Here is a 21,102-nt window from a genome sequence, read left to right on the forward strand (position 1 = left end):
CCTGACCCACTCTGCTCTCTTCCTGTCTCTTAAGGTTACACCTATCATTTTCCTTTCCATCGCTCGCTGCGTCGTCCTCAATTTAAGTTGAACCCTCTTTGTAAGTCTCCAGGTTTCTGCTCCGTAGGTAAGTACCGGTAAGATGCGGCTGTTATTTACCTTCCTCTTGAGCGATAGTGGTAGATTACCATTCATGATTTGATAATGCTTGCCGAATGAGCCCCATCCCATCCTTATTCTTCTAGGTATTTCACTCTCATGGTTCGGCTCCGCGGTTACTACCTGTCCTAAGTAGACATACTCCTTTACAACTTCCAGCGTCTCGCCACCTATCGCGAAGCGCTGTTCTCTGCCAAGATTGTTCCACATTACTTTAGTTTTATGCATATTAATTTTCAGACCTACTCTTCTACTTTCCGTATCCAGTTCAGTAATCATGAACCGCTACCGAACAGCGCAAGGATAAATGGATCACCTCGCTGATCGACTTGCTCACTGATCCGTCCGCAACACCATCCACTCGCGCGTTGCGTCGTCAAGCCCACCATTTCGCCATTCGCGACGACCTACTGCACCGACGCAATTACGACGCCGACGGCCGCCAGTGGCTACTAGTGATACCCCACAGTCTGCGTTCTGAAATATGCGAGGCCTTCCACTCTGACCCGCAATGCGCGCACTCTGGGGTATCCAAAACTTACCACCGCATTCGACAACGATACTTCTGGCGAGGGATGTACCGCTACGTGCAGAAGTTCGTTCGCTCCTGCCTCGATTGCCAACGCCGAAAACCTGCAACGCACGTGTCGCCGGCAGGTCTACAACCATTACCTTGCCCTAACCGTCCGTTTGGGCGCGTAGGCATCGATTTGTATGGACCACTCCCTCTGACTTCGGCTGGTAACCGCTGGGACATCGTCGCTGTTGACCATCTAACGCGATACGCCGAAACCGCCGCCCTCCCAGCGGCTACAGCGCGCGATGTTGCATCCTTCCTACTTCACCGATTCATACTGCGTCACGGACCACCCCAAGAGCTTCTCAGCGATCGAGGCCGTGTCTTCTTGTCGGAAGTCGTGGAAGCCATTCTCAAAGAGTGCAACGTTGTTCACCGCAAAACTACTGCTTACCACCCGCAGACGAATGGCATCACCGAACGCTTTAACCGCACGCTCGGCGACATGCTCTCGATATACGTCGCCGCCGACCACACAAATTGGGATGCCATTCTGCCCTTCGTCACGTACGCCTACAATACCGCCTCTCAGAGCACTACTGGTTTCTCACCATTTTTCTTATTGTACGGCAGGCACCCGTCGCACACAATCGACACCATCCTTCCCTACAAGCCAGATCAATCTGAATGTGCGCCTATTTCGGACACAGCCAGGCTTGCTGAAGAATGTCGCGAGCTTGCGAAGACCTTTACAACGCACGAACAAGAGCGGCAGAAGAGCATTCGCGGTGGAACCACCACTTCTGAGTCCACGTTCCTCCCTGGAGCGCTCGTGTGGCTCTCGGTCCCGACCACTGCAACTGGCCTCTCTTCAAAACTACTGCCCAAATACGAAGGCCCCTACCGTGTCGTGGAACGCACATCCCCGGTCAACTACCTGATCGAACCCGTCGAACCTTCTTCGGACATGCGCCGTCGAGGGCGCGACATTGTCAATGTGGAGCGCCTCAAGCCCTATCATGACCCGCTCATACTGACAAGCTGCTAGGCCGCCAGGCGGCTCCCTTTTCGTACCCGGGGTGATTGTAGCGAAGCGTTCGTAGTCGGTAATGGGTCGTCCTCTCGAGCGCCTTCTAGTGGGTCGCCTCCTCTCTGAGAGCACGCCCCCTCGTGCAGAGAGTCGGCCCCGCTTTGACTGTCGTCGTCGCCGAGTGCCCGCTAATAAACGTCTTGACAATATATATATTGTAAAGGCGTTTATTGACGGCGGGATCGACGGCGACGATGCGCAGCGGCGACAGTAACGACAGAGCGCTCACTCGCACACTCTCACGAGCAAGAGCACGAGGGGCGTGCTCTCCGAGAAGAGGCGAAGAGGGCGACCCACTAGAAGGCGCTCAAGAGGACGGCCCATTACTGCGTTCTAATGCTTCTGTACAATTACCCCGGGTACGCAAAGGGAGCCGCCCGGCGACCTAACAGCTGTCACTATGAGCGGGTCATGGTAGGGCTTGAGGCGCTCCACGTTCACAATGTCGCGCCCTCGACGGCGCATGTCCGAAGAATGTTCGACGGGTTCGATCAGGTAGTTGACCGGGGATGTGCGTTCCACGACACGGTAGGGGCCTTCGTATTTGGGCAGTAGTTTGGAAGAGAGGCCAGATGCAGCGGTCGGGACCGAGAGCCACACGAGCGCTCCAGGGAGGAACGTTGACTCCGAAGTGGTGGTGCCACCGCGAATGCTCTTCTGCCGCTCTTGTTCGTGCGTTGTAAACGTCTTCGCAAGCTCGCGACATTCTTCAGCAAGCCTGGCTCTGTCCGAAAAAGGCGCACATTCAGATCGATCCGGCCTGTAGGGAAGGATGGTGTCGATTGTGTGCAACGGGTGCCTGCCGTACAATAAGAAAAATGGCGAGAAACCAGTAGTGCTCTGAGAGGCGGTATTGTAGGCGTACGTGACGAAGGGCAGAATGGCATCCCAATTTTTGTGGTCGACTGCGATGTACATTGAGAGCATGTCGCCGAGCGTGCGGGTAAAGCGTTCGGTGAGGCCATTCGTCTGCGGGTGGTAAGCAGTAGTTTTGTGGTGAACGACGTTGCACTCTTTGAGAATGGCTTCGAAGACTTCCGACAAGAAGACACGGCCTCGGTCACTGAGCAGCGCCTGGGGCGGACCGTGACGCAGCATGAATCGGTGGAGCAGGACGGAGGCCACATCGCGCGCTGTAGCCGCTGGGAGGGCGGCGGTTTTGCCGTATCGCGTTAGATGGTCAACAGCGACGATGTCCCAGCGGTTACCAGCCGAAGTCAGAGGAAGTGGTCCATACAAATCGATGCCCACGCGCCCAAACGGAGGGTTAGGGCAAGGTAGTGGTTGTAGACCTGCTGGCGACACGTGCGTTGCAGGTTTTCGGCGTTGGCAATCGAGGCAGGAGCGAACGAACTTCTGCACGTAGCGGTACATCCCTCGCCAGAAGTATCGTTGTCGAATGCGGTGGTAAGTTTTGGATACCCCAGAGTGCGCGCATTGCGGGTCACACTGGAAGGCCTCGCATATTTCAGAACGCAGACTGCGGGGTATCACTAGTAGCCACTGGCGGCCGCCGGCGTTATAATTGCGTCGGTGCAGTAGGTCGTCACGAATGGCGAAATGGTGGGCTTGACGACGCAACGCTCGAGTGGTGTTGCCGACGGATCCGTCAGCAAGTCGATCAGCCAGTCGATCTCGAGCGAAGACCACGAGGTCGTCCAGGTAACACAAGCACGTGTGCCATTTCAAGTTGCGCAGAACAGTGTCCATCATGCGCTCGAAGGTCGCGGGCGTATTACACAGACCAAACGGCATGACGTTGAACTCGTACAAACCGTCGGCCGTGACAAAGGCAGTCTTCGGTCGAGCGTCATCCGCCATGGGTACTTGCCAGCACCCCGAGCGCAAATCAAGAGATGAAAAGAATTCGGCCCCTTGCAGGCTGTCAATCGCGTCGTCGATTCGCGGCAGCGGATAAACATCCTTGCGAGTGATCTTGTTGAGCCGTCGGTAGTCCACACAGAACCACACGGAACCGTCCATCTTCGCAACGAGAACAACGGGAGACGCCCATGGGCTGTCCGAGGGCCGAATAACGTCGCGTCGAAGCATATCGTCGACTTGCTCATTATTGACCCGACGTTCTGCGGGAGACACGCGATATGGACGTTTCCGCAGTGGTGGTTGAGCGCCAGTGTCGATGAGATGCGTAACAGCGCAAGGGCGGCCGAGGGATGTTCGCCCGACATCGAAAGAATGACGAAATTCATCCAACAAGCACAGAAGCTGCGAACGCTGGACCGACGTAAGGTTGTCAGCAATGGAGGGACCAAATACATCAGTAGGTGACGAATCAGACGTGGAAACAGCACTGATGGTGCGGGAACTGGTACAGTGCGAGTCATCGGGTGCGTCCAGAGCTTGTGCGTCTTCAACGGGTTCCACTTTGCCGAGACATTCCCCTCGAACCAACGTAACAATGCATGGGGATGGGTTGGTAACAAAAATAGCGGTGCTGCCCTGAGTGACTCGCACGGTCGCGAAAGGTACCAGCAACCCTTTCCTAGTGCAGACGCGGGCAGATGGCGAAAGGAGTGCAATGTTGTCGGAGAGACCGGCGCAGTAGACCCACACAGCCGTTGACGAGTTTGGAGGCACTTTCGTATCGTCCTTGACGAGGATCTTGCTCACTGCCGGTGGACTGTCTGTCGGCGTCAAATGTGAGAACGGTGAGAGTTCGGTTTCGGCTGGTGCGCAACGAATTACGGCGTCGTGGCGGGAGAGAAAATCCCATCCCAGGATGACGTCGTGAGAGCATGCCGCAATTATGATGAACTCGATGTCGTAGAGAACGTCCTGAATGACGACGCGAGCAGTGCGTACTGCTGTAGGATGAATACTCTGGGAGCTCGCTGTACGGAGGGACATCCAAGAAAGTGGCGTCATCACTTTTCGAAGTAAGCGGCAAAGTTTTGCGTCCATAACGGAGACAGCTGCTCCAGTATCGATAAAGGCCGATGCGCGAACACCGTCCACAAGCACGTCGACTACATTCGATGGACTTCGCTGAGGGCTTTCACAGTTCGATAGCGTCGCAGCCCTTGCCTCCTGGACTGCGACGACTAGTTTTCCTGCTCTCGTGCGACCGAACGTGGCCGCATGGGTGACAGTGATCGACGTCGTGGAGACGGAGAGCGGCGAGTAGCTGCAGGTGGGCGTGACGTCGGCGACATAGGTGGAGGTGGGTCGTAGAATGCACGGCTTGACTGGCTGGTGACAGGTGACGCGACTCGAGGCGGCTGCACGTGTTGACAATAACGTGCCACGTGACCGGCGTAACCGCAAGCAAAGCAGATGGGCCGATTGTCGGGGGTGCGCCATCGGTTCGCCGGGGTAGGTCCCGCCCATGTCGCAGGACGTGACTGACGGGTCGGCTGCTGAAATGACTGCATGGTGGGCTGCAGTCGGGGCCGAGGGATGGCGTCAGCATACGTAGCCGGCACACCCGCCTCAAAGAACGGAGGTCTAGCGGCGGCTTCGGCGTAACTCATTGGGGCAGCCGCAGGAATTACTTGGGGCGTCCTGGCGACAACTGGAGGGTAACTCTGGGGCGCAGGAGCCGGAGGTTGCGGGTGGTACTCAGGCATGACCTCCGCAATTTTCTGCTCAATCGCTCGGTGGAGAGGAGGAAGAAGGGAGGTCGACGACTGTTGAACGTGCGGCGGGTGGGCAAAGACGAGGAGGGAGACCTGGCGTGCAATTTCCTCGCGCACGAATGACTTGACTTCTGCCAGCAACACGGCGTGGTGAGATATTGCCGCCAAGCCAGCAAGCTCTGCGTCGCGTGATGGGGAGCGACGGGTCATCGAACGCTGCCGGCGGAGCTCCTCGTAGCTCTGGCACAGCGTTATGACCTCGGCCACTGTGCCAGGGTTTTTGGCGAGCAGCATGGTGATGGCATCGTCGTCAATGCCTTTCATTACGTTCCGGATCTTGTCAGACTCAGACATGGTTCCGTTGGCCTTCTTACACAAGTCGAGGACGTCTTCGATATAACTTGTGAACGATTCACCGGCCTGCTGAGATCGTTCACGTAAGCGCTGTTCGGCTTGCAGCTTACGAACTGCTGGGCGGCCAAAATCGCTGATGACGGCGGTCTTGAAATCGGACCAAGTCGCAAAATCGGACGCGTGGTTGTTGTGCCACAAGCTTGCTACGCCCGCGAGGTAGAATACCAAGTTGCTTAACTTGCCTTCTTCGTCCAATTTGTTGGGGATGCTGACGCGCTCGTAAATTGCGATCCAGTCCTCCACGTCGGTGCTATCGGCGCCAGTGAAGATAGGTGGATCGCGTATACGGAGGACACCGGGACATGTGCTCGTTGCGAGAGGACGCCTTTGCTGGGCGGCGTCTTGAGGCATGGTAGATGGCAGGGTACGGGATCGGAGCTCCAGGGGCATTGAATGGGAGCAGAGCACTCTCCAACAAATTGTTAAGGTGTTTAATAGACAGCACTCAACGACAATGTGCGATGGCGACAGTCACGGCAAGGCACGAACTCCCTGCGCGAGCGGCGTTCTTTTTCAAGCAACCAAAGAGGACGACCCACTAGAAGGCGCTGGAGTGGGTAACCCATTAGCATGTCCCAAGGCTTCTCTACAATATATATATATATGTATATATATATATATATATATATATATACATATATATATATATATATATATATATATATATATATATATATATATATATATATATATATATATATTCAGAGAGAGAGAGAGAGATATGCAGTGCCAAGGCAGCACGTGATATATATGTGGAAACGTCGGCTTCAGCGACATTCATTGCTCAAAGCCTCCATCTAACTGGCTTGCAAACTCTGTTGTGTCTCTTCACCTTCACGGCATGCAAGTCGTCAATTGTTCTCAACCAGATTAAGTAGAAAAAGACGGAAGCACTCACGCTTGTAGTCGATCGGCCTTGCTTTCAGAGCGCTCCCACTTTGGGCAAGCGTAGAGGTCCTCCACTTGCAGTGTGCGTCGGTAGCCCTCGCGGAACAGCGGAGTCACCCAGCTGCGCGGAAGAAAGGTAATTACAACGAAGGAGAGCGCTTCTCTATTCAGTCCGTATTAAACACCGGGTGGCTAAACTGTTAGAAAAAGTTCAGCGCATTGTGACGCAAGGACGAGAAAGGAGGACACAACACGTGCGCTAACTTTCAACAAAATGGTTTATTTCAACCGAAGCACGAATATATACAGTGGTGATGCTCAAACGTTAGAGCCAGATGTCATGCGCACAGAAGTACTCTTTCGTCATTCTGATTTTAACAGGAGACGTGCAGAGAAGTGATATTTTCTTAGCATAACCTTTTATACAAGATATGCGCACCAACCACAAAACTAATGCATGTTCAAAAAATACAATTGTTTTTCTGACAGGGACAGGGACGGCGTACTTACACAATCGCTACCCAGCTTTGCGATTTTGGCGGCTTCTACTATTTATTTTGCAATCTAAAAGAATGCAAGAAAAAGAATGCAGAAAGAAATCACAGCATATCCATGAAGTGAATGATGACGAAGGAGCTTGCTCCAGAGGTTAAATCCGGTATACCGTGAATCCTCTCTACATCTGCTCAATCATCATCATCATATAAAGTGACACGAGAGTTGTTGCGGTGTGATTGTATATACACATTAACTACCCAATGTTGATAATTTACATATCGGTGCACTATATACACAAATTTACATATTGATGCAGTATATACATTTTCTTCAACAGCTTATTTACGGAATACATAAGCTCGGAGGAACGTTTTCCTTTTAGTATAATGGCTTTGTATATTGCCTCGGTGCTGGTAGTGGCTTGTGCTTGCTGTCGGCGCTAGCGTGTCTCTTCGGCCTCGTGATCTCTCACCGCAGGGTCTTGGCCGCAAGCCCGCGCTGCTGCTGCATTGCGAGCCCTCCGCGCTGCTGCCTTGGCTTCTTCGGTGTTCATCATGAGTAGCGGTAGCGAAGTGCACTGAGCGATGTCCGGCGAAAGAGAAAGGAAACGCACCAATAGCGAGCGCTATCTAGGGCGCGACCCTCTAGCGGTCTACTATCCAACTAGAGCACGCGCCGAGCGCGGAGCCGCCTGAGTGGCGGTGCGCCATCACGTGCGCGCTCTTCAATCAACGGAGAGCACAGCTGCGTCTCTAGCGGCAGCACTGAGAACTAGCATACTCGAACTAGCGCTGTGGGCACCGAGGCACGATGGGGGAAACAACGAAAGGCTTAAGCATCTGTCTTGTCGCTCTGCAGTTCACCGTGATCACGGCCGGTTAGTCGGTGTTTGGGATACCGCACGACTTCCCGCCCTTGGGAGGAATTTGCGAAGCCGCGCCTGCCATGGATCCGCGCCTGTTGGAAACAACTTGCGTGAACCTGTCCGAGCGCATGGAACGCCCCCTGGAGTATCACCGATGCACAGCCGCGACGACGACGTCATCAACTTTGGAAACGATATTACCAGGCAACCAGCAGTATCTCTTCTGTGGGCACGGAGGCACGATAGAGGAAACAGCAAAAGGCTTACGCATCTGTCTTTTCGCTCTGCAGGTTGGCTGCCTTTCCAAATTACCCTCTAGCAGCTTCCGATCAGATGGTCCTGTCCTTGTCGTACTTCCGTGCCCTGAAGCAGTTCGCGAGTGTACATTGTATCTTCGACACCTCCTGCTCCTGGGAGGTGACATTGAATCAAATCCTGGTCTCATGACTAAAACTCAGGAATAGAAGCTTAATTCAGTTTTTGATAGCGTGCAACGTATTGAAGCTAACAATGTGAGCCTTCTCAAATCCGTGAACCAGGTTTTACTCCTTCATGCCGCCTTAAAAAAAAGATTTCGAATCTCTGACGCAAAGAGTAGGCAAGCTCGAAAACAAACTTCAGTCAGTTTGGACACAGCACTCTTCCGCGAACGCAGAAAGCATTTCCAAGATGCAAGTAATAATTGATGGGTTACAGTCAAAGGTGACAGGGAGCAATTCCGGGCTTGGCCTCACGCATGAGAAAGAGCTTTCAAGAATTCAAGATCAAATAGATGACTTGGAAAACCGCTCCCGCCGGCCTAACTTGCTTTTTACGGAGTCGCCGATACTGATAGTTCCGAGTCGTGGGGCCCCTCAGAAAATCGTAAAAGAGCTCTGTTGAAGCCATTTTGGCATATCTGTTTCCTCTATTTCTAGAGCTCACCGCCTGGGCCGGTTCTCACAAGATAAGAAGCGTCGAATCATTGCTAACGTTTTTAACGACAAAGAAGTCGAATCCATTTTGAGTAAGTGCTTCAAACTGAAAAACACAACACTAAGCGTAACACGAGACGACTCTGAGGCCGTGCGCGACACAATACGCAAACTAATGCAGTTTTCAAAGAGCTTAAGAAAGGAGGGTGACCGTATTCACCTCGTTTTCAATACGTTGTTCGTTAATGATGACGTTTACATGTGGGACACGGAATCGAACAGCGCTAAACAACTGTCAAGTCGCAAGACCACTTGACGCATCTCAAATGTTCATCCCCCTGTCTTTTAGTATCACCAAACAGTATCTTTATATCAGCCATCTGAAGCAAACGAATCATCAACCAGTTACTTTTATCACGAGCACGGCTTTAATTTTCCTTACAATCAAGCCAGAAGTACCCTCAGTAAACGGAACAAAACACGTTCATCCCAAACCTCAGGAGTTATCTCAGTGTATCATGTGTACCAGTGTACCATAATGTCAGTGTACCAACTAGCTCAGACCCAGCCTCTGACTCAGGAGTTAAGGCATCGGCAACGAGGGCATCACACGAAAAAAATTGGCCGCGTATCTGCGTGCTTCGCTGCAAACGTCGTCTAAAGGCGATAGAAGAGGCGCTGCGTGAGATATGGACGCCATCTGGTAATACGTCGGGAATAATGAGTGCTGTGTTGAGGGCTGGTAGTCCCGGCGCAGCAGCAGGCGAAGACCGGCGGTGACCAACGCGACCGGCGGGGACGCCAGCCAAACCGAACACGCGGTTTGGCGCGAAGCGCCGAAGCAGAAGAAACGTCCGCACTCAACTAGTACTTTCCGCACACTCTTTTATTTACACGTCGCCTGGGTAAAACAGGAATGCCAGAGCAGCGCCTCATGGCATTCGTACAAAGCAATACAGAAGCGAAACCGAAACACAACAATGAGCTCGTGCAGAGGGCACGGAGGAAGGCAAGTTTCAGCGCAGCCGCATTTTCAGCGCAGCTTAAGAAACTAGGGTCTTTAGAGCTACGTATGTATGCATTTTCCATTAAAGGAACACACTACCTAATACTTACCTAGTGATGTTGCGCCTCAGATATGCGTAATGTTTTCTTTTTGATCGACAATGTACCTAGACAAGTATGAACCTAGTCAGCCGTTCAAGATGGCTGGCCCTTGGGCAAGTGGTTCAATTTTGGCCGAGTGGCTGAAACGAGTGACGTGCCGACAAACAGAAAGACAGAAAGACAGACCAAAATTTCTCCGTTCAAGTACCCCAAGAAAGACCATCGTCTTTAATAACTTTTGAAAACGTGAATGCGCGCAGCGTCATGTACAAATTACATGCTTTAAAATCGTTGCTTATCGGCCTCAAACCCGATTTCTTGGCCGTTACTGAAACGTGGCTAACAGGTGATATCGAAGATACTGAGCTAACACCCCGCAAACTACGCGATCGTACGCAAGGATAGACGAACACGAGGCGGCGGCGTAGCTGTCTTTATAAGTAAGAGAATCCCTTTCACATTACTTCCAGACGTAGATGATGTAGAGGCTGTATTTTGCAAACTAAAATTCACAACCCACGTTATCATTCTCGGGTGTGCAAAGCGCGCCCCTCCATCGAACCTTGAGTGTATGGATGCTCTATGCACGTATATCCGGCGTCACTCATCTAATGCCAGAGTTATTCTAGTGGGGGACTTTAATCTGCCTGACTTCAACTGGGAATAAATGCAGTACCGCAGTCTGCTCAGAAATCATTTACGATTTAATGCTTTCTTTAAAACTTTCACAAATAGTAACGCAGCCTACACGTGTACAGGGCACAACTTGAGTGGACTTAATCTTTCTCATTGATAACTTTCCGATACACAAAGCAAAGATAGATGTACTAGATGGCATTTCAGACCATAAATTAACTTATTGTAGGATACCTATAAATGGCAGTAAAACGCCTGCATATGCATAAGAAACCTTTCCAGACTTTAGTAAAACTGATGACGTAGCAATACATGACTTACTGCCCGACGAATACCTATTATTTCAAGAATTAGCCTCTGACTCCACTGCGACTATGGACCTGTTGTGGCATAAATTCAAAGAAATTGTTCTATATTTCTTGCAAAACCACGTTCTATCGAAAAAAGACCAGAAAGATGAAGCCGTTGGTCACACGTGACGTTAGACATGCTAAAAGAAAGGTGAAGCGTTTGAGGAAAAATCTAAAAGAGAAACCGAATATTTATAGCCGACAAAATCTGAGCGCTGGCATAACCGACATGAAAAATAAAATAAAGGCAGCCAAGTCTACCTATTTTGAGAAACCTCTACCTCGGTTCATAAAAAGTTCCCCAACAAAATTTTGGAAATACATGAATCCCAAGGTCCTTGAAATGACTCATGATACGCCTGCAGAAAACGTCTATTCCGCAAACACAATAAATAGATATTTCCAATCGATTTTTACAATTTATGACGGAAGACAGCCTCACGTCGAAATTAGAGACCAGAAATCTCTTTAACAATTATTCATATCAGAAGCGGGAGTATTTAACTTACTGTTGAAGTTGGGTGGCAAAAAATGTTGCGGACCGGACAACATACCTAACGCATTTTTAAAAAAGACATGCCGAGTGGATATCAATATACCTGTGCCTGCTTTTTAACCGATCATTGTCATTGCGTACCCTACCAAAGGATTGGAAAATAGCAAAAGTGATTCCTCTACATAAGTCCTGAAACAAAAACGAACCTTCCAATTATTGGCCCATCTCATTAACATGTACGGTTGCTAAACTGATCAAGCAGAATCCTAAAGCACATAACAGAACACCTTGAAGAAGACAAAATACTGTCCCCTTCTCAACATGGCTTCCGCCAGGGCATGTCTACAGTAACACAACTCATAAAGTGGTCCATGACGCCTCATTAAGCATTGAACATCAAAAACAAATTGATATTATTCTGCTAGATTTCTCGAAAGCATTTGACCGGGTGTCGGATGGCGAAATCATCTTGAAACTCCGACTTTCTTTGGGCAAGGGCCAAATTCTTGACTGGATTACTAAGTTCCTCACAGACAGGTCGCAGTTCGTGGAATTAAACCATGTCCAAGCTTCAATCGTACAGGTGACCTCTGGCGTACCGCAAGGCATCATTTTGGCGCCGGTATTATTCTTTCTTTTTTCTAACGATCTGCCTTCATCTATTAAGGTAGGATGCAGCTTATTTGCCGATGATTGCATTCTGTACAAAGAAATCAACTCACACGATGACCATATCGCCTCAAATACGGCTCTAGAGGCGGTTTCAGCTTGGCGCAGTGATTGGAAAATGAACATCAACGAAAAAAGTCCGCGCTCTTATCCATAACTAGAAAAAAAGCATAGATTCGATTTCAGTTACGTCATCAATTCAGCTACCCTTTCTAAAGTCACGAAACATAAGTATTCAGGGGTCATTCTGTTACATGACCTACGGTCGGACGTTCATATTCATTACATCACATCATCTGCACTAAAAAGATTGTTATCTCTAAAAAGCCGATTACAGCAAGAACAACCACACAGAAATTTACTGGCCTAAATACTCTTATTCGACCCATCCTGGAGTACGCAACCACTGCATGGTTCCCGTACACAAAAAAGCTAAACAGCAAGCTCGAATGTGTTCAATGAAAAGCGCTTAGGGTCATTTTAAACAAATTTAACCGAACATATTCACCTACGGAATCGCTTGAGAAGGCTGGGCTACCAACCACAAAAACCCGGGCGATAGTGGCACGCTTAAAGCTAATGTACCAACTGTTACACGGCCACCTAAACATAAAGCCCCACTACATAAAGCTATCCGCAGCTAGAACTACCAGCCACAAATACTCTCATAGCCTTGTCCCTTAAAGATTTCACACAGATGCTTTCAAATTCTCGTTCTTCCCGCTTGCGATCAGAGAGTGGAATAACCTGTTCCCCTCCATTACCAGTAGCACATCCTTAGCCACTTTCTCAAAACTAGTAGAAGGCGACTTGATAGCCTCGCAAACTTAATATGGTGTTATGTGATCTTTTTTGTTATTTAAGTAAAGTACCAATGTGTTTGTACTTTGACAAATGTGCTTGTATGTTCTCTTTCTTTTTTTGTTAATTTCTTATTATTTTTTTCTTTTTCTATATACTATATTTAATTACTGCCTTAGATTGCCCACCTGTTATAATCCCTCTGGGATTGACAGTATGTATAAACAAAAATCAATAAATAACTAAACTAGAGCACGCGCCGCGGTGCGCGGAGCCACCTGTGTGGCAGCGCGCCATCTAGTGAGCGCTCTTCAATGAACGGAGAGCATAGCTGAGCCTCTAACGGGAGCAATGAGAGCCAGCGTACACGGCAGGAGGGACGAGAGACTACCCCCCAGCAAAAGGAGCAAGCTCATAAAATTTAATGTCTGATGAAACTTTCACAGCAGCTTCTCCTGCGGGAGACAGTAGCTAAACTCCCAATACCGCGCCCCGCCAGTCCAGGGAAGATGATTTATTTATTTATTTATTTATTCCTTTCTTTCTTCCTTTCTTTCATTCTTTCTCTGTTTCTTTCGTTCTCTTTTTTTATGTGTAGCTCGTTTGGGTTCGTACAAAGCTTGTGTCGCATGAGCCTTACATGTGGTTTTGCCTGCGTTGGTATCATCATCAAGGCGCTTGAAGAACAAGAGGAAGAAGTCTTTTCTTTGGCGCGAGTGCGCGCTCAGAATGCTACAGTTGGCTATGCTATATGAAAAGTAGCGTACACGGCAGGATGGAGGAGAGACTACACCCAGCAAAAGGAGCAAGCTCCTAAAAAGCGCTCTGTCCTCTTGTGTCAGTCTGCTCAGCTGTTCCTTCTTTCCCCGTAATGCGCTATACAGCTCGAGATACTGAGCAGTGGACATTGTCGTCAGGCAAGGGGGAGCACGAGAAGGCGTCGGCGTCAGCATGCTGGCGTCCGTTGCGATACAGCACGCGGATATCGTAGTCTTACAGGCGAAGTACTCAGCGCGGGAGATGGTCGGTGCGATCCTTCAATGACGACAACCAGCATAGGGCATGACGGTCGGTAGCGACATCAAATGCGCGACCATACAAATAAGGTCGGAACTATGTAAGGCCCCAGATAACCGCCAGGCATTCATTTTCCGTTATGGTGTAATTGGCCTCGGCTATAGAAAGCGTACGACTGGTATATGCCATGCATGTTCAGGGAACCCTGGTTTGCGCTGCGCCAGGATAGCGCCGAGGCAAACGCCGCTGGCGCCTGCGTGTCCCTCTGTAGGGGCCGTGGGGTCGTAGTGGCGAAGGACGGGAGCAGACGTCAACAAACAACGGAGGTTTGCGAACTTGTCGTCGCACTCTGACGACCGTGAATTCAGGGGCCCACTACTTCCGAGCAGCTTTGTCAGCGGCGGGATGACAGTGGCGAAGTTTTGAATGAAGTGTCGAGAGTAGTAACGCAGTCCTACGAAAGTGCGCAGTCCTTAGACGGACGTAGGTTTGGGAAAGTCGGCTACGGCCCGATGCTTGGCTACCTCTCGGAGGTTTCCGTCCTTGGACATAACGTAGCCCAAGATTTCAGCTGCTGCGCTGCAAAATCGGCACTCCTTCAGATTCAGTTGTTGGCCGGCCTTGCTGAAGCGCGTCAAGACATGCCGCAGGCGTTGTAGATGTGTGGAGAAATGCGGAGCGAAAATGACGACTTCTTAGAGGTAGCACAAGCACGTGAACCATTTCAAGTTGCACTGAACGGTGTCCATTATGCGTTCGAAGCATTTACACAGTCCGTACGGCATGACGTTGAATTCGTTGAAGCTGTCGGGCATGGGAAAGGCGGTCTTCGGTCCAGCGTCATCAGCCATGGGTACTTGCCAGTACCCTGAGCACAAATCGAGAGAGGAATTCTGCTTCTTGCAAGCTGTTAATCACGTCGTCTATTTGCGGCAGTGGATAAATGCCCTTGTGAGTGACCTTGTTGAGTCCACACAGAACGCAGAACCGACTTTTTCGGGACAATAACATTAGGACAGGCCCAGGAGCTGTTTGAGGATCCCATAACATCGCGTCGAAGCCGTCGACTTGCTCGTTAATTACCCGGCCTTCTGTGGGAGGTACGCGATATGGTCGTTGCCGTAGTGGCGCTAGGGCGCCTGTGTCGACGTGATGCGTAACAGTGGACGGGCGGTCGAGAGAAGCTTGCGCGACACCGAAAGAAGAACGAAATATTTCCAACGGCCGGCGTTGCTGCGCGCTGGTTGCACGAGATGAAAGGTGGGGTAAAGCGTTCGGCGCACCCATATAGCCGCTTAAAACCGGCTTGACTTGGCTTGAAGTGTGTAAGTAGGTGGCGGTAGAATCGCTGAATCGCTGGGCTAGAAATATTTTTAGGCGGTTTATGGAGTACGGTTGGTACGGTAACCATAGGGTTTCCCACTAACTGTGAGAAACTCTACGGTGGTTTGTTCTCCGTGATGTGTGTTGGTTACAGTAGTGTTGGTGTAGTGTTGGTTTTGACAGTGAGCCCCGTGCATCAGCGAGAACCGCCTCTGCCCGTGGGGACGTACGTGGTCGCATTGTGTAAGAGTGTTGTAGAAAGCGATTCATGTGCATGTCGTTGCCGTTTTGTTAGTTCTGCCAGTTCTACGATATCACCGTGTTCAGTGTTCAGTGTCTGTTTCACGCACAACTTGTGGCGTGCGTGGATGTGTGGTATAAGTACGTGTGTTCTGTGATCGAGCATCGATCGCTATCAGTTGGACTGTCATTTGGGCGAATTACTTAAACCAACACGTTTATTTAAGCTTCGTCTTGCGTAACTGCGCGCGACAGATGCGGAATGCGCAAGTTGGAAGCGACGAGATATGAACAGGCGTTCACCCGACGTTATTGTCCTAGTGGCTTAACCATGCTGTCGTCGATGATGACAATCGGTTTTCTAAGCAGTGTCTCTTTAGGTAGTTGTGTACAAATGAAAAGGGAAATAATACTGAAATTTTATTGTTAGGAGCATTGTCTAGCTTACATTCCCGACACCTAATATTCTTTCTAAAAGTCAACATTGCCGCAACACAGTTTTGTCATGCGGTGAAGTGCACGAGTGCATTGCGGTGAAGCACACATAGTACGCGCGCTCGTGTGTGTGCCTTAATTATACACGCGCCGTCCTCTGTCTCATTAGTGGTGATGCGGCGGACAGCATCGCCACCAACTCCAGCCTCTGTAATGAGCCCTTATCCATTTACTCTGTAAATGAAAATGTGGCAAGCGATTCGCAAGGCAGCAATTCTTCTAATTTATTGCAGGATTAATTCAAAATTGTTGCATCGCACCTTTAAAGAAGTGTGAAATGCCTACGACAGACTCCAGTGGTACTCCAGATTTCGTGCCTTCACATAAATATGATACAAAATGAAAATGATTATTAAGGAAGTATATACGCAGGCTAGGTATAGGAGATGATCATCTATACTTCATCAGTTTTCTCTGAAAAGTAGTAGCTTATGGTTCACATTATTGCGTTCTTTCGAGTAATCAAGAAAAATAGCTATTGAAGAATGGTAAAAAATTATGGGTGCAGTTGGTCAAGGAACCAAGTTGACCTTTGCAAGAAAATGATTTCTGAAAACTATGCTGTGCCAGAACTAACAGCAAGGTGGTTTCAGGAAACTTATGATGACCTGCGATGATAGCATGCGTTGAAGCATCTTACAGGGGCTGCTTGCTGGAAATAAGGAGTAGTAATTAGGCAAGTGCCTGTCATCAGATGGGGAGATGCATCACCAAATCTTTAAAAAATAGCTATCAAGCGGATGCTAAAAATTTCTTGAAGGAATTAACACAACGCAGTACATATTAAACCCTCCAATTTAATGAGGTTAGCACTGGGGCTAGCAGGTATCTTAAATGAACTGGCCACTTTTGTAATACCCCTTGTAGGTCAAGATTTATTCGATTCACAGCATGGTTTGGATGAGATAGGTTTATGCAAATGGGGCAATTAGAAGTAATGAAAATATTGAATATACTTTGTTAATAATGCCTGGAATGGAATGGAAACAACTTTATTGAAAGTCCGGTGATGTTTTATGTTAAAAAAATAACATTAAGAATTACGAGATTTATAGCGCGGAACTTCTACACAAGGGACAAAGAAACACGACGAGCACAAGCGCTAACTTCCAACTAACGTTCAATATCTGCGCTCGCAAATGTGTAGAAGTTCCGCGCTATAAATCTCGTAATTATGGATTACCAACTAGCCCGATGCAACGCCTTGCTGAACATTAAGAAACTACATGCTTTCTTGCAGCTTCGTCAGGCATATAATTTGCGACTCTTTAGTGAATTGTATAGGGGAGGTCTGTGTACAGAATATCCATGGTAATCATATAACGCTCTATGTTTGTTTGCGCAATGCGTGAAGCCTCTTTCTATTAAAAATTGCTACGGAGCAAGAAAAATCCAACACCAGGATTGGTGCTTGGGTAAAGCAGGTAGTGAGAGCAAGCTCAATCACAAGACATTCAGGAGCACCACTGAAGGAACTAATACCTAGACAGCAAAACTTTCAGTGCACAAAGGGGATGGGAGGAGGGTGCAGGTTAACGTTTCAAGAGGGCATCGCCTCACCATCATCCTTCTCTAGCCACGAACTTGTACTGTCTACGTTTATCAGACTCCTACTAACACAAGACAGACTAGGTATAAAAGATGCTTCTTTATTGCAAGATGGCACATCAGACCTTTTCAGAATTCCCTCACTCCAAGCCGTTAAGTTTGCCTAAGAGCCTTTCCTTCTGCGGTGTCCCTTTTTTGTTGCCACACAGTTGTCGCAAGCAAAAAGTATGCAGCTTGTCGCAGTCTAGCTGGCGCCACACAGGGATGGCTCCAGCCATCTTGATCTGTATTCCACTGCAGCTGTCAGACACTGTACATTCATGGTCTGGTGTGCATGTTTAGGACTTTAAAGATGTAAACAGTGACCACTTCTGTTTTGTCCCTTGCACACTTGCACAAGATTTTGTCACAGACGTTAGTCCTGGCAATACTGCCACAGGTGGTAAGAGGTACCTTGAAGATGTAAACAGTGACTCCTTGCGTCACACACCTGCACAAGATTTTGACAGAGACGTTAGTTCTGTCAAAATCCTGCCACGGTGGTAAGGTGTACAACCACAGGAACACCATGTTAAAGCAAGCTGAGGTTCAAATTGAATATAATATTCCACTTGCAATACATTGATAATTAAGTACTCTTGCATTCATTTGCAATGTCAGGCGTCACATCATTCTGCCTAAACCTGATCTCTTTTACTTATCGTCTACATAGTTTTCCAGGTTGGTGACAGTACAGAGAGAAAAAATTCTTTGTGGGAGCACCACATTTTATTCTCACAAGACTCCACTGAAGCACTTAGAACATATGCGAACAGTCATGTCCTAAATGTCAGCGCTGTTTCTCCTAACAAAGGTAAGCTGCTTGTTACATTCGGCCTGTGATCTTACAGGAGCTTTAGCATATGGCCTGTTGTCATCTTCTGTGAACGATGCCACATACAATAAATAGTTCAACAAAACCAATAACTCGGCAAGATGTACGTGCATGGCTTCAGGGAAGTAATAAAATGCAGAACGAAAGGGAACACAGGATATGTGTTAACTTCCATCTTTCTTTATTTGTGGCTTTGCCAGCAAATATGTAAGGAAACAGACACATGCGCAGTATGGCAAGGTGCAACGTCACAGCCATTTAACATTAACAAACATCGCAAGAGAATGCTCAAGAAACTTTTCTGCCTTTCCAAATTTCAACACATGGGTCACTAATACACGCATCACTCCTTCCCCATCATGAAATGCTTCCAACAGTTCGCATGCCAGTCTATCACCTCCCCTGCCTCGAATCCTTACCTCATATTTATTCTCAACTGACATGCTCTGCCACTCATGCAACAATAGGACAGATTTGAGTGTTCACTCTTAACAGCCTGTAAGTACACTCCTAAGAACTCCCCCCCACCCCACCCCTCTTGCACCCTCCACCCTCCCATTGGTCATAGGCCAGATGGGTCATTATATTATTCACCTAGCTACACAACTGTGCTTGTCGAACATGAATATACGTGAACCATACAGTTGCTTTGCAATAAACAAATGTAGTACAAGTACAACACTCTCTATCAAGGCTTGGTTAAAATAGTTTATGATCATGGCACAGAAGCGTGAACTGTTGGGCTAGTTGGTGAGACATGTTTTGAAATAGAAGAGTGAAAACTTGTCGATGTAGCACATCGACGAGTTTTGGCTCTTCTATTCCAAAACATGGCAGAAAAGCTTTCTCTAGGAAACATGTAAAGCCATCATGGAGAATAATACGCACCAGGAAAATTCTGACACTGCAAATATTCTATGGGTGTGCAAATATTCAATGATATAACACATTGAATTGAATACTGTCGTATTCGGTTCAGTAACCATTATGCGTAAAACTGAATATTTTGATAATAGCTTACAAATGTTTCGAAATGTTAAGTACACCAAAATAAACAGAAAACTTTTGTAAAACTATGAAAAATTTCATCCCTGCTGGTAGATTATATGCACTCAACATGAGTGCTTACGTAGTGCAGCTTTCTACTTCGCTCTAAGGAAGTGATTTTACCAGCTATACAATGGCCACTTACCCTTTCTTAAGAGTGCTGTGGATTCGAAGCGCCTGATTATTTCCTAGAGATGCTGTGTATCTGTTTATAATTTCTAGGAGTTCTTATTTATACCTTAAATAGACAGGCAACCAAATTTTAACGTACTCGTTTTTTATTGCAATGGAAAGCTTCCAATTCAGCTTACAATCCAGAGTGTGTAATCATGCAATGGCAACAGGGAAAAGGCGATGAAATATTTTTTGTCATATTTGTTGCCGATGGAGTCTTATACGCAACACATGTTTCAAACAGTGGCCGACAGCTTTTGGGTGTTATTTGCGCCAGGTTCTGCCATGACAGAGTGCATGCCTGAAATGCCTTTTAAACGTGGTGCATGCACCACTTCTCATCATCAATTCCTTTTACTGCGTAATAAGCAAAGAGTTCGTGTGCATTCGTTTTGCCTAGGGATTCCAACATCACAGCGAATGTAATTTGGCAAGGCTGTAAAAGTTAACATTCAATGAGTCATACATTCTTACCTATCTATGCCAATTTCTGTTCATATCAAGGGAACAAGAAATGAGTTAGGAGCGACGGCGCATCATACGCCACGTCACCAGCCACCCCGACTCTCCCCATTCGGTTGGGCACCTTGTGTTCTCAGACACGGCTTTGGTTGCAGCAGTGCTGCTTCAGGACATTTTGCGTTTGCCACTTTTTGTTTTTTTTCTAGTACCGTTATTTTCTGTATCTGTGCAATATTTTTGTACCGTGTTTTCTGCCACCATTTTGTTGGTGCAGCCTCCGCATGAGACATAAAGGCTTCCACCTTAAAAAAGCAGATGAATGCACATATTTTTACTTTCCCTTTATGCCAATATTAAAGTGATAGCTAGCAGTACACGCAAACCAGTAAGCACAACATATAACATACCCCTATGGCTCAGTGTAGACTACTGTTAATTCATCACAACTATATGTGCTTTTTAACCTTAAGTATGAGGGCGACCTTTTTTTTTCAGAGTCCACTTGGTCGCAAAATTTCAACCAAAATGAAATACAATATTGTTTCATTTGGAACACTTACGCATACTTTCCAGGTACCTCTAAACTGTGGTCACTCCAACTAAGGCATTTATCACAGCGTGGCATAAACTTTACTCACAGTAAAGTTTATGCCACGCTGTGCAGACACTTTACTACGCAGATAGCTATGTTACTTTAGGTACTTTACTATGCAGATAGGTCAAGCAAATACTTTACTATGCCCTCGCCTTTGGCTAGGGCATAGTAAAGTATCTGCTTGAAAGCTATCTTTCTTGTACAGCAGAGTAGAGTTACAATAGAGCTGTTATGCTTGAGGTTTACCATATGTCGTAGATAGAAAATTATCAACATGAACCAGCACACGCTCTCTTCGTCGTCTTCCTCTTCTGCTTCGCTCCCAGA

General features: G+C 48.0%; 1 protein-coding gene across 2 annotated transcripts in view; it reads right to left on the reverse strand.

Moving 5' to 3' along the window:
• LOC119386408 (ATP-binding cassette subfamily C member 4) overlaps window positions 1–21,102 on the reverse strand; it is a 1,176,877-nt gene that overhangs the window by 1,098,085 nt on the left and 57,690 nt on the right. Inside the window, exon 2 of one of the 2 annotated variants that reach the window (XM_037653719.2) lies at window positions 6,675–6,785. The exons of the other annotated variant lie outside the window; for it this stretch is intronic. Coding sequence (XP_037509647.1) covers window positions 6,675–6,785 — 111 coding nt within the window. The remainder of the gene's footprint in view (window positions 1–6,674; window positions 6,786–21,102) is intronic. 2 annotated transcript variants of the gene reach the window in all.

This window comes from Rhipicephalus sanguineus, chromosome 3 (genome assembly GCF_013339695.2).
Source record: "Rhipicephalus sanguineus isolate Rsan-2018 chromosome 3, BIME_Rsan_1.4, whole genome shotgun sequence".
Taxonomy (NCBI): domain Eukaryota; kingdom Metazoa; phylum Arthropoda; class Arachnida; order Ixodida; family Ixodidae; genus Rhipicephalus; species Rhipicephalus sanguineus.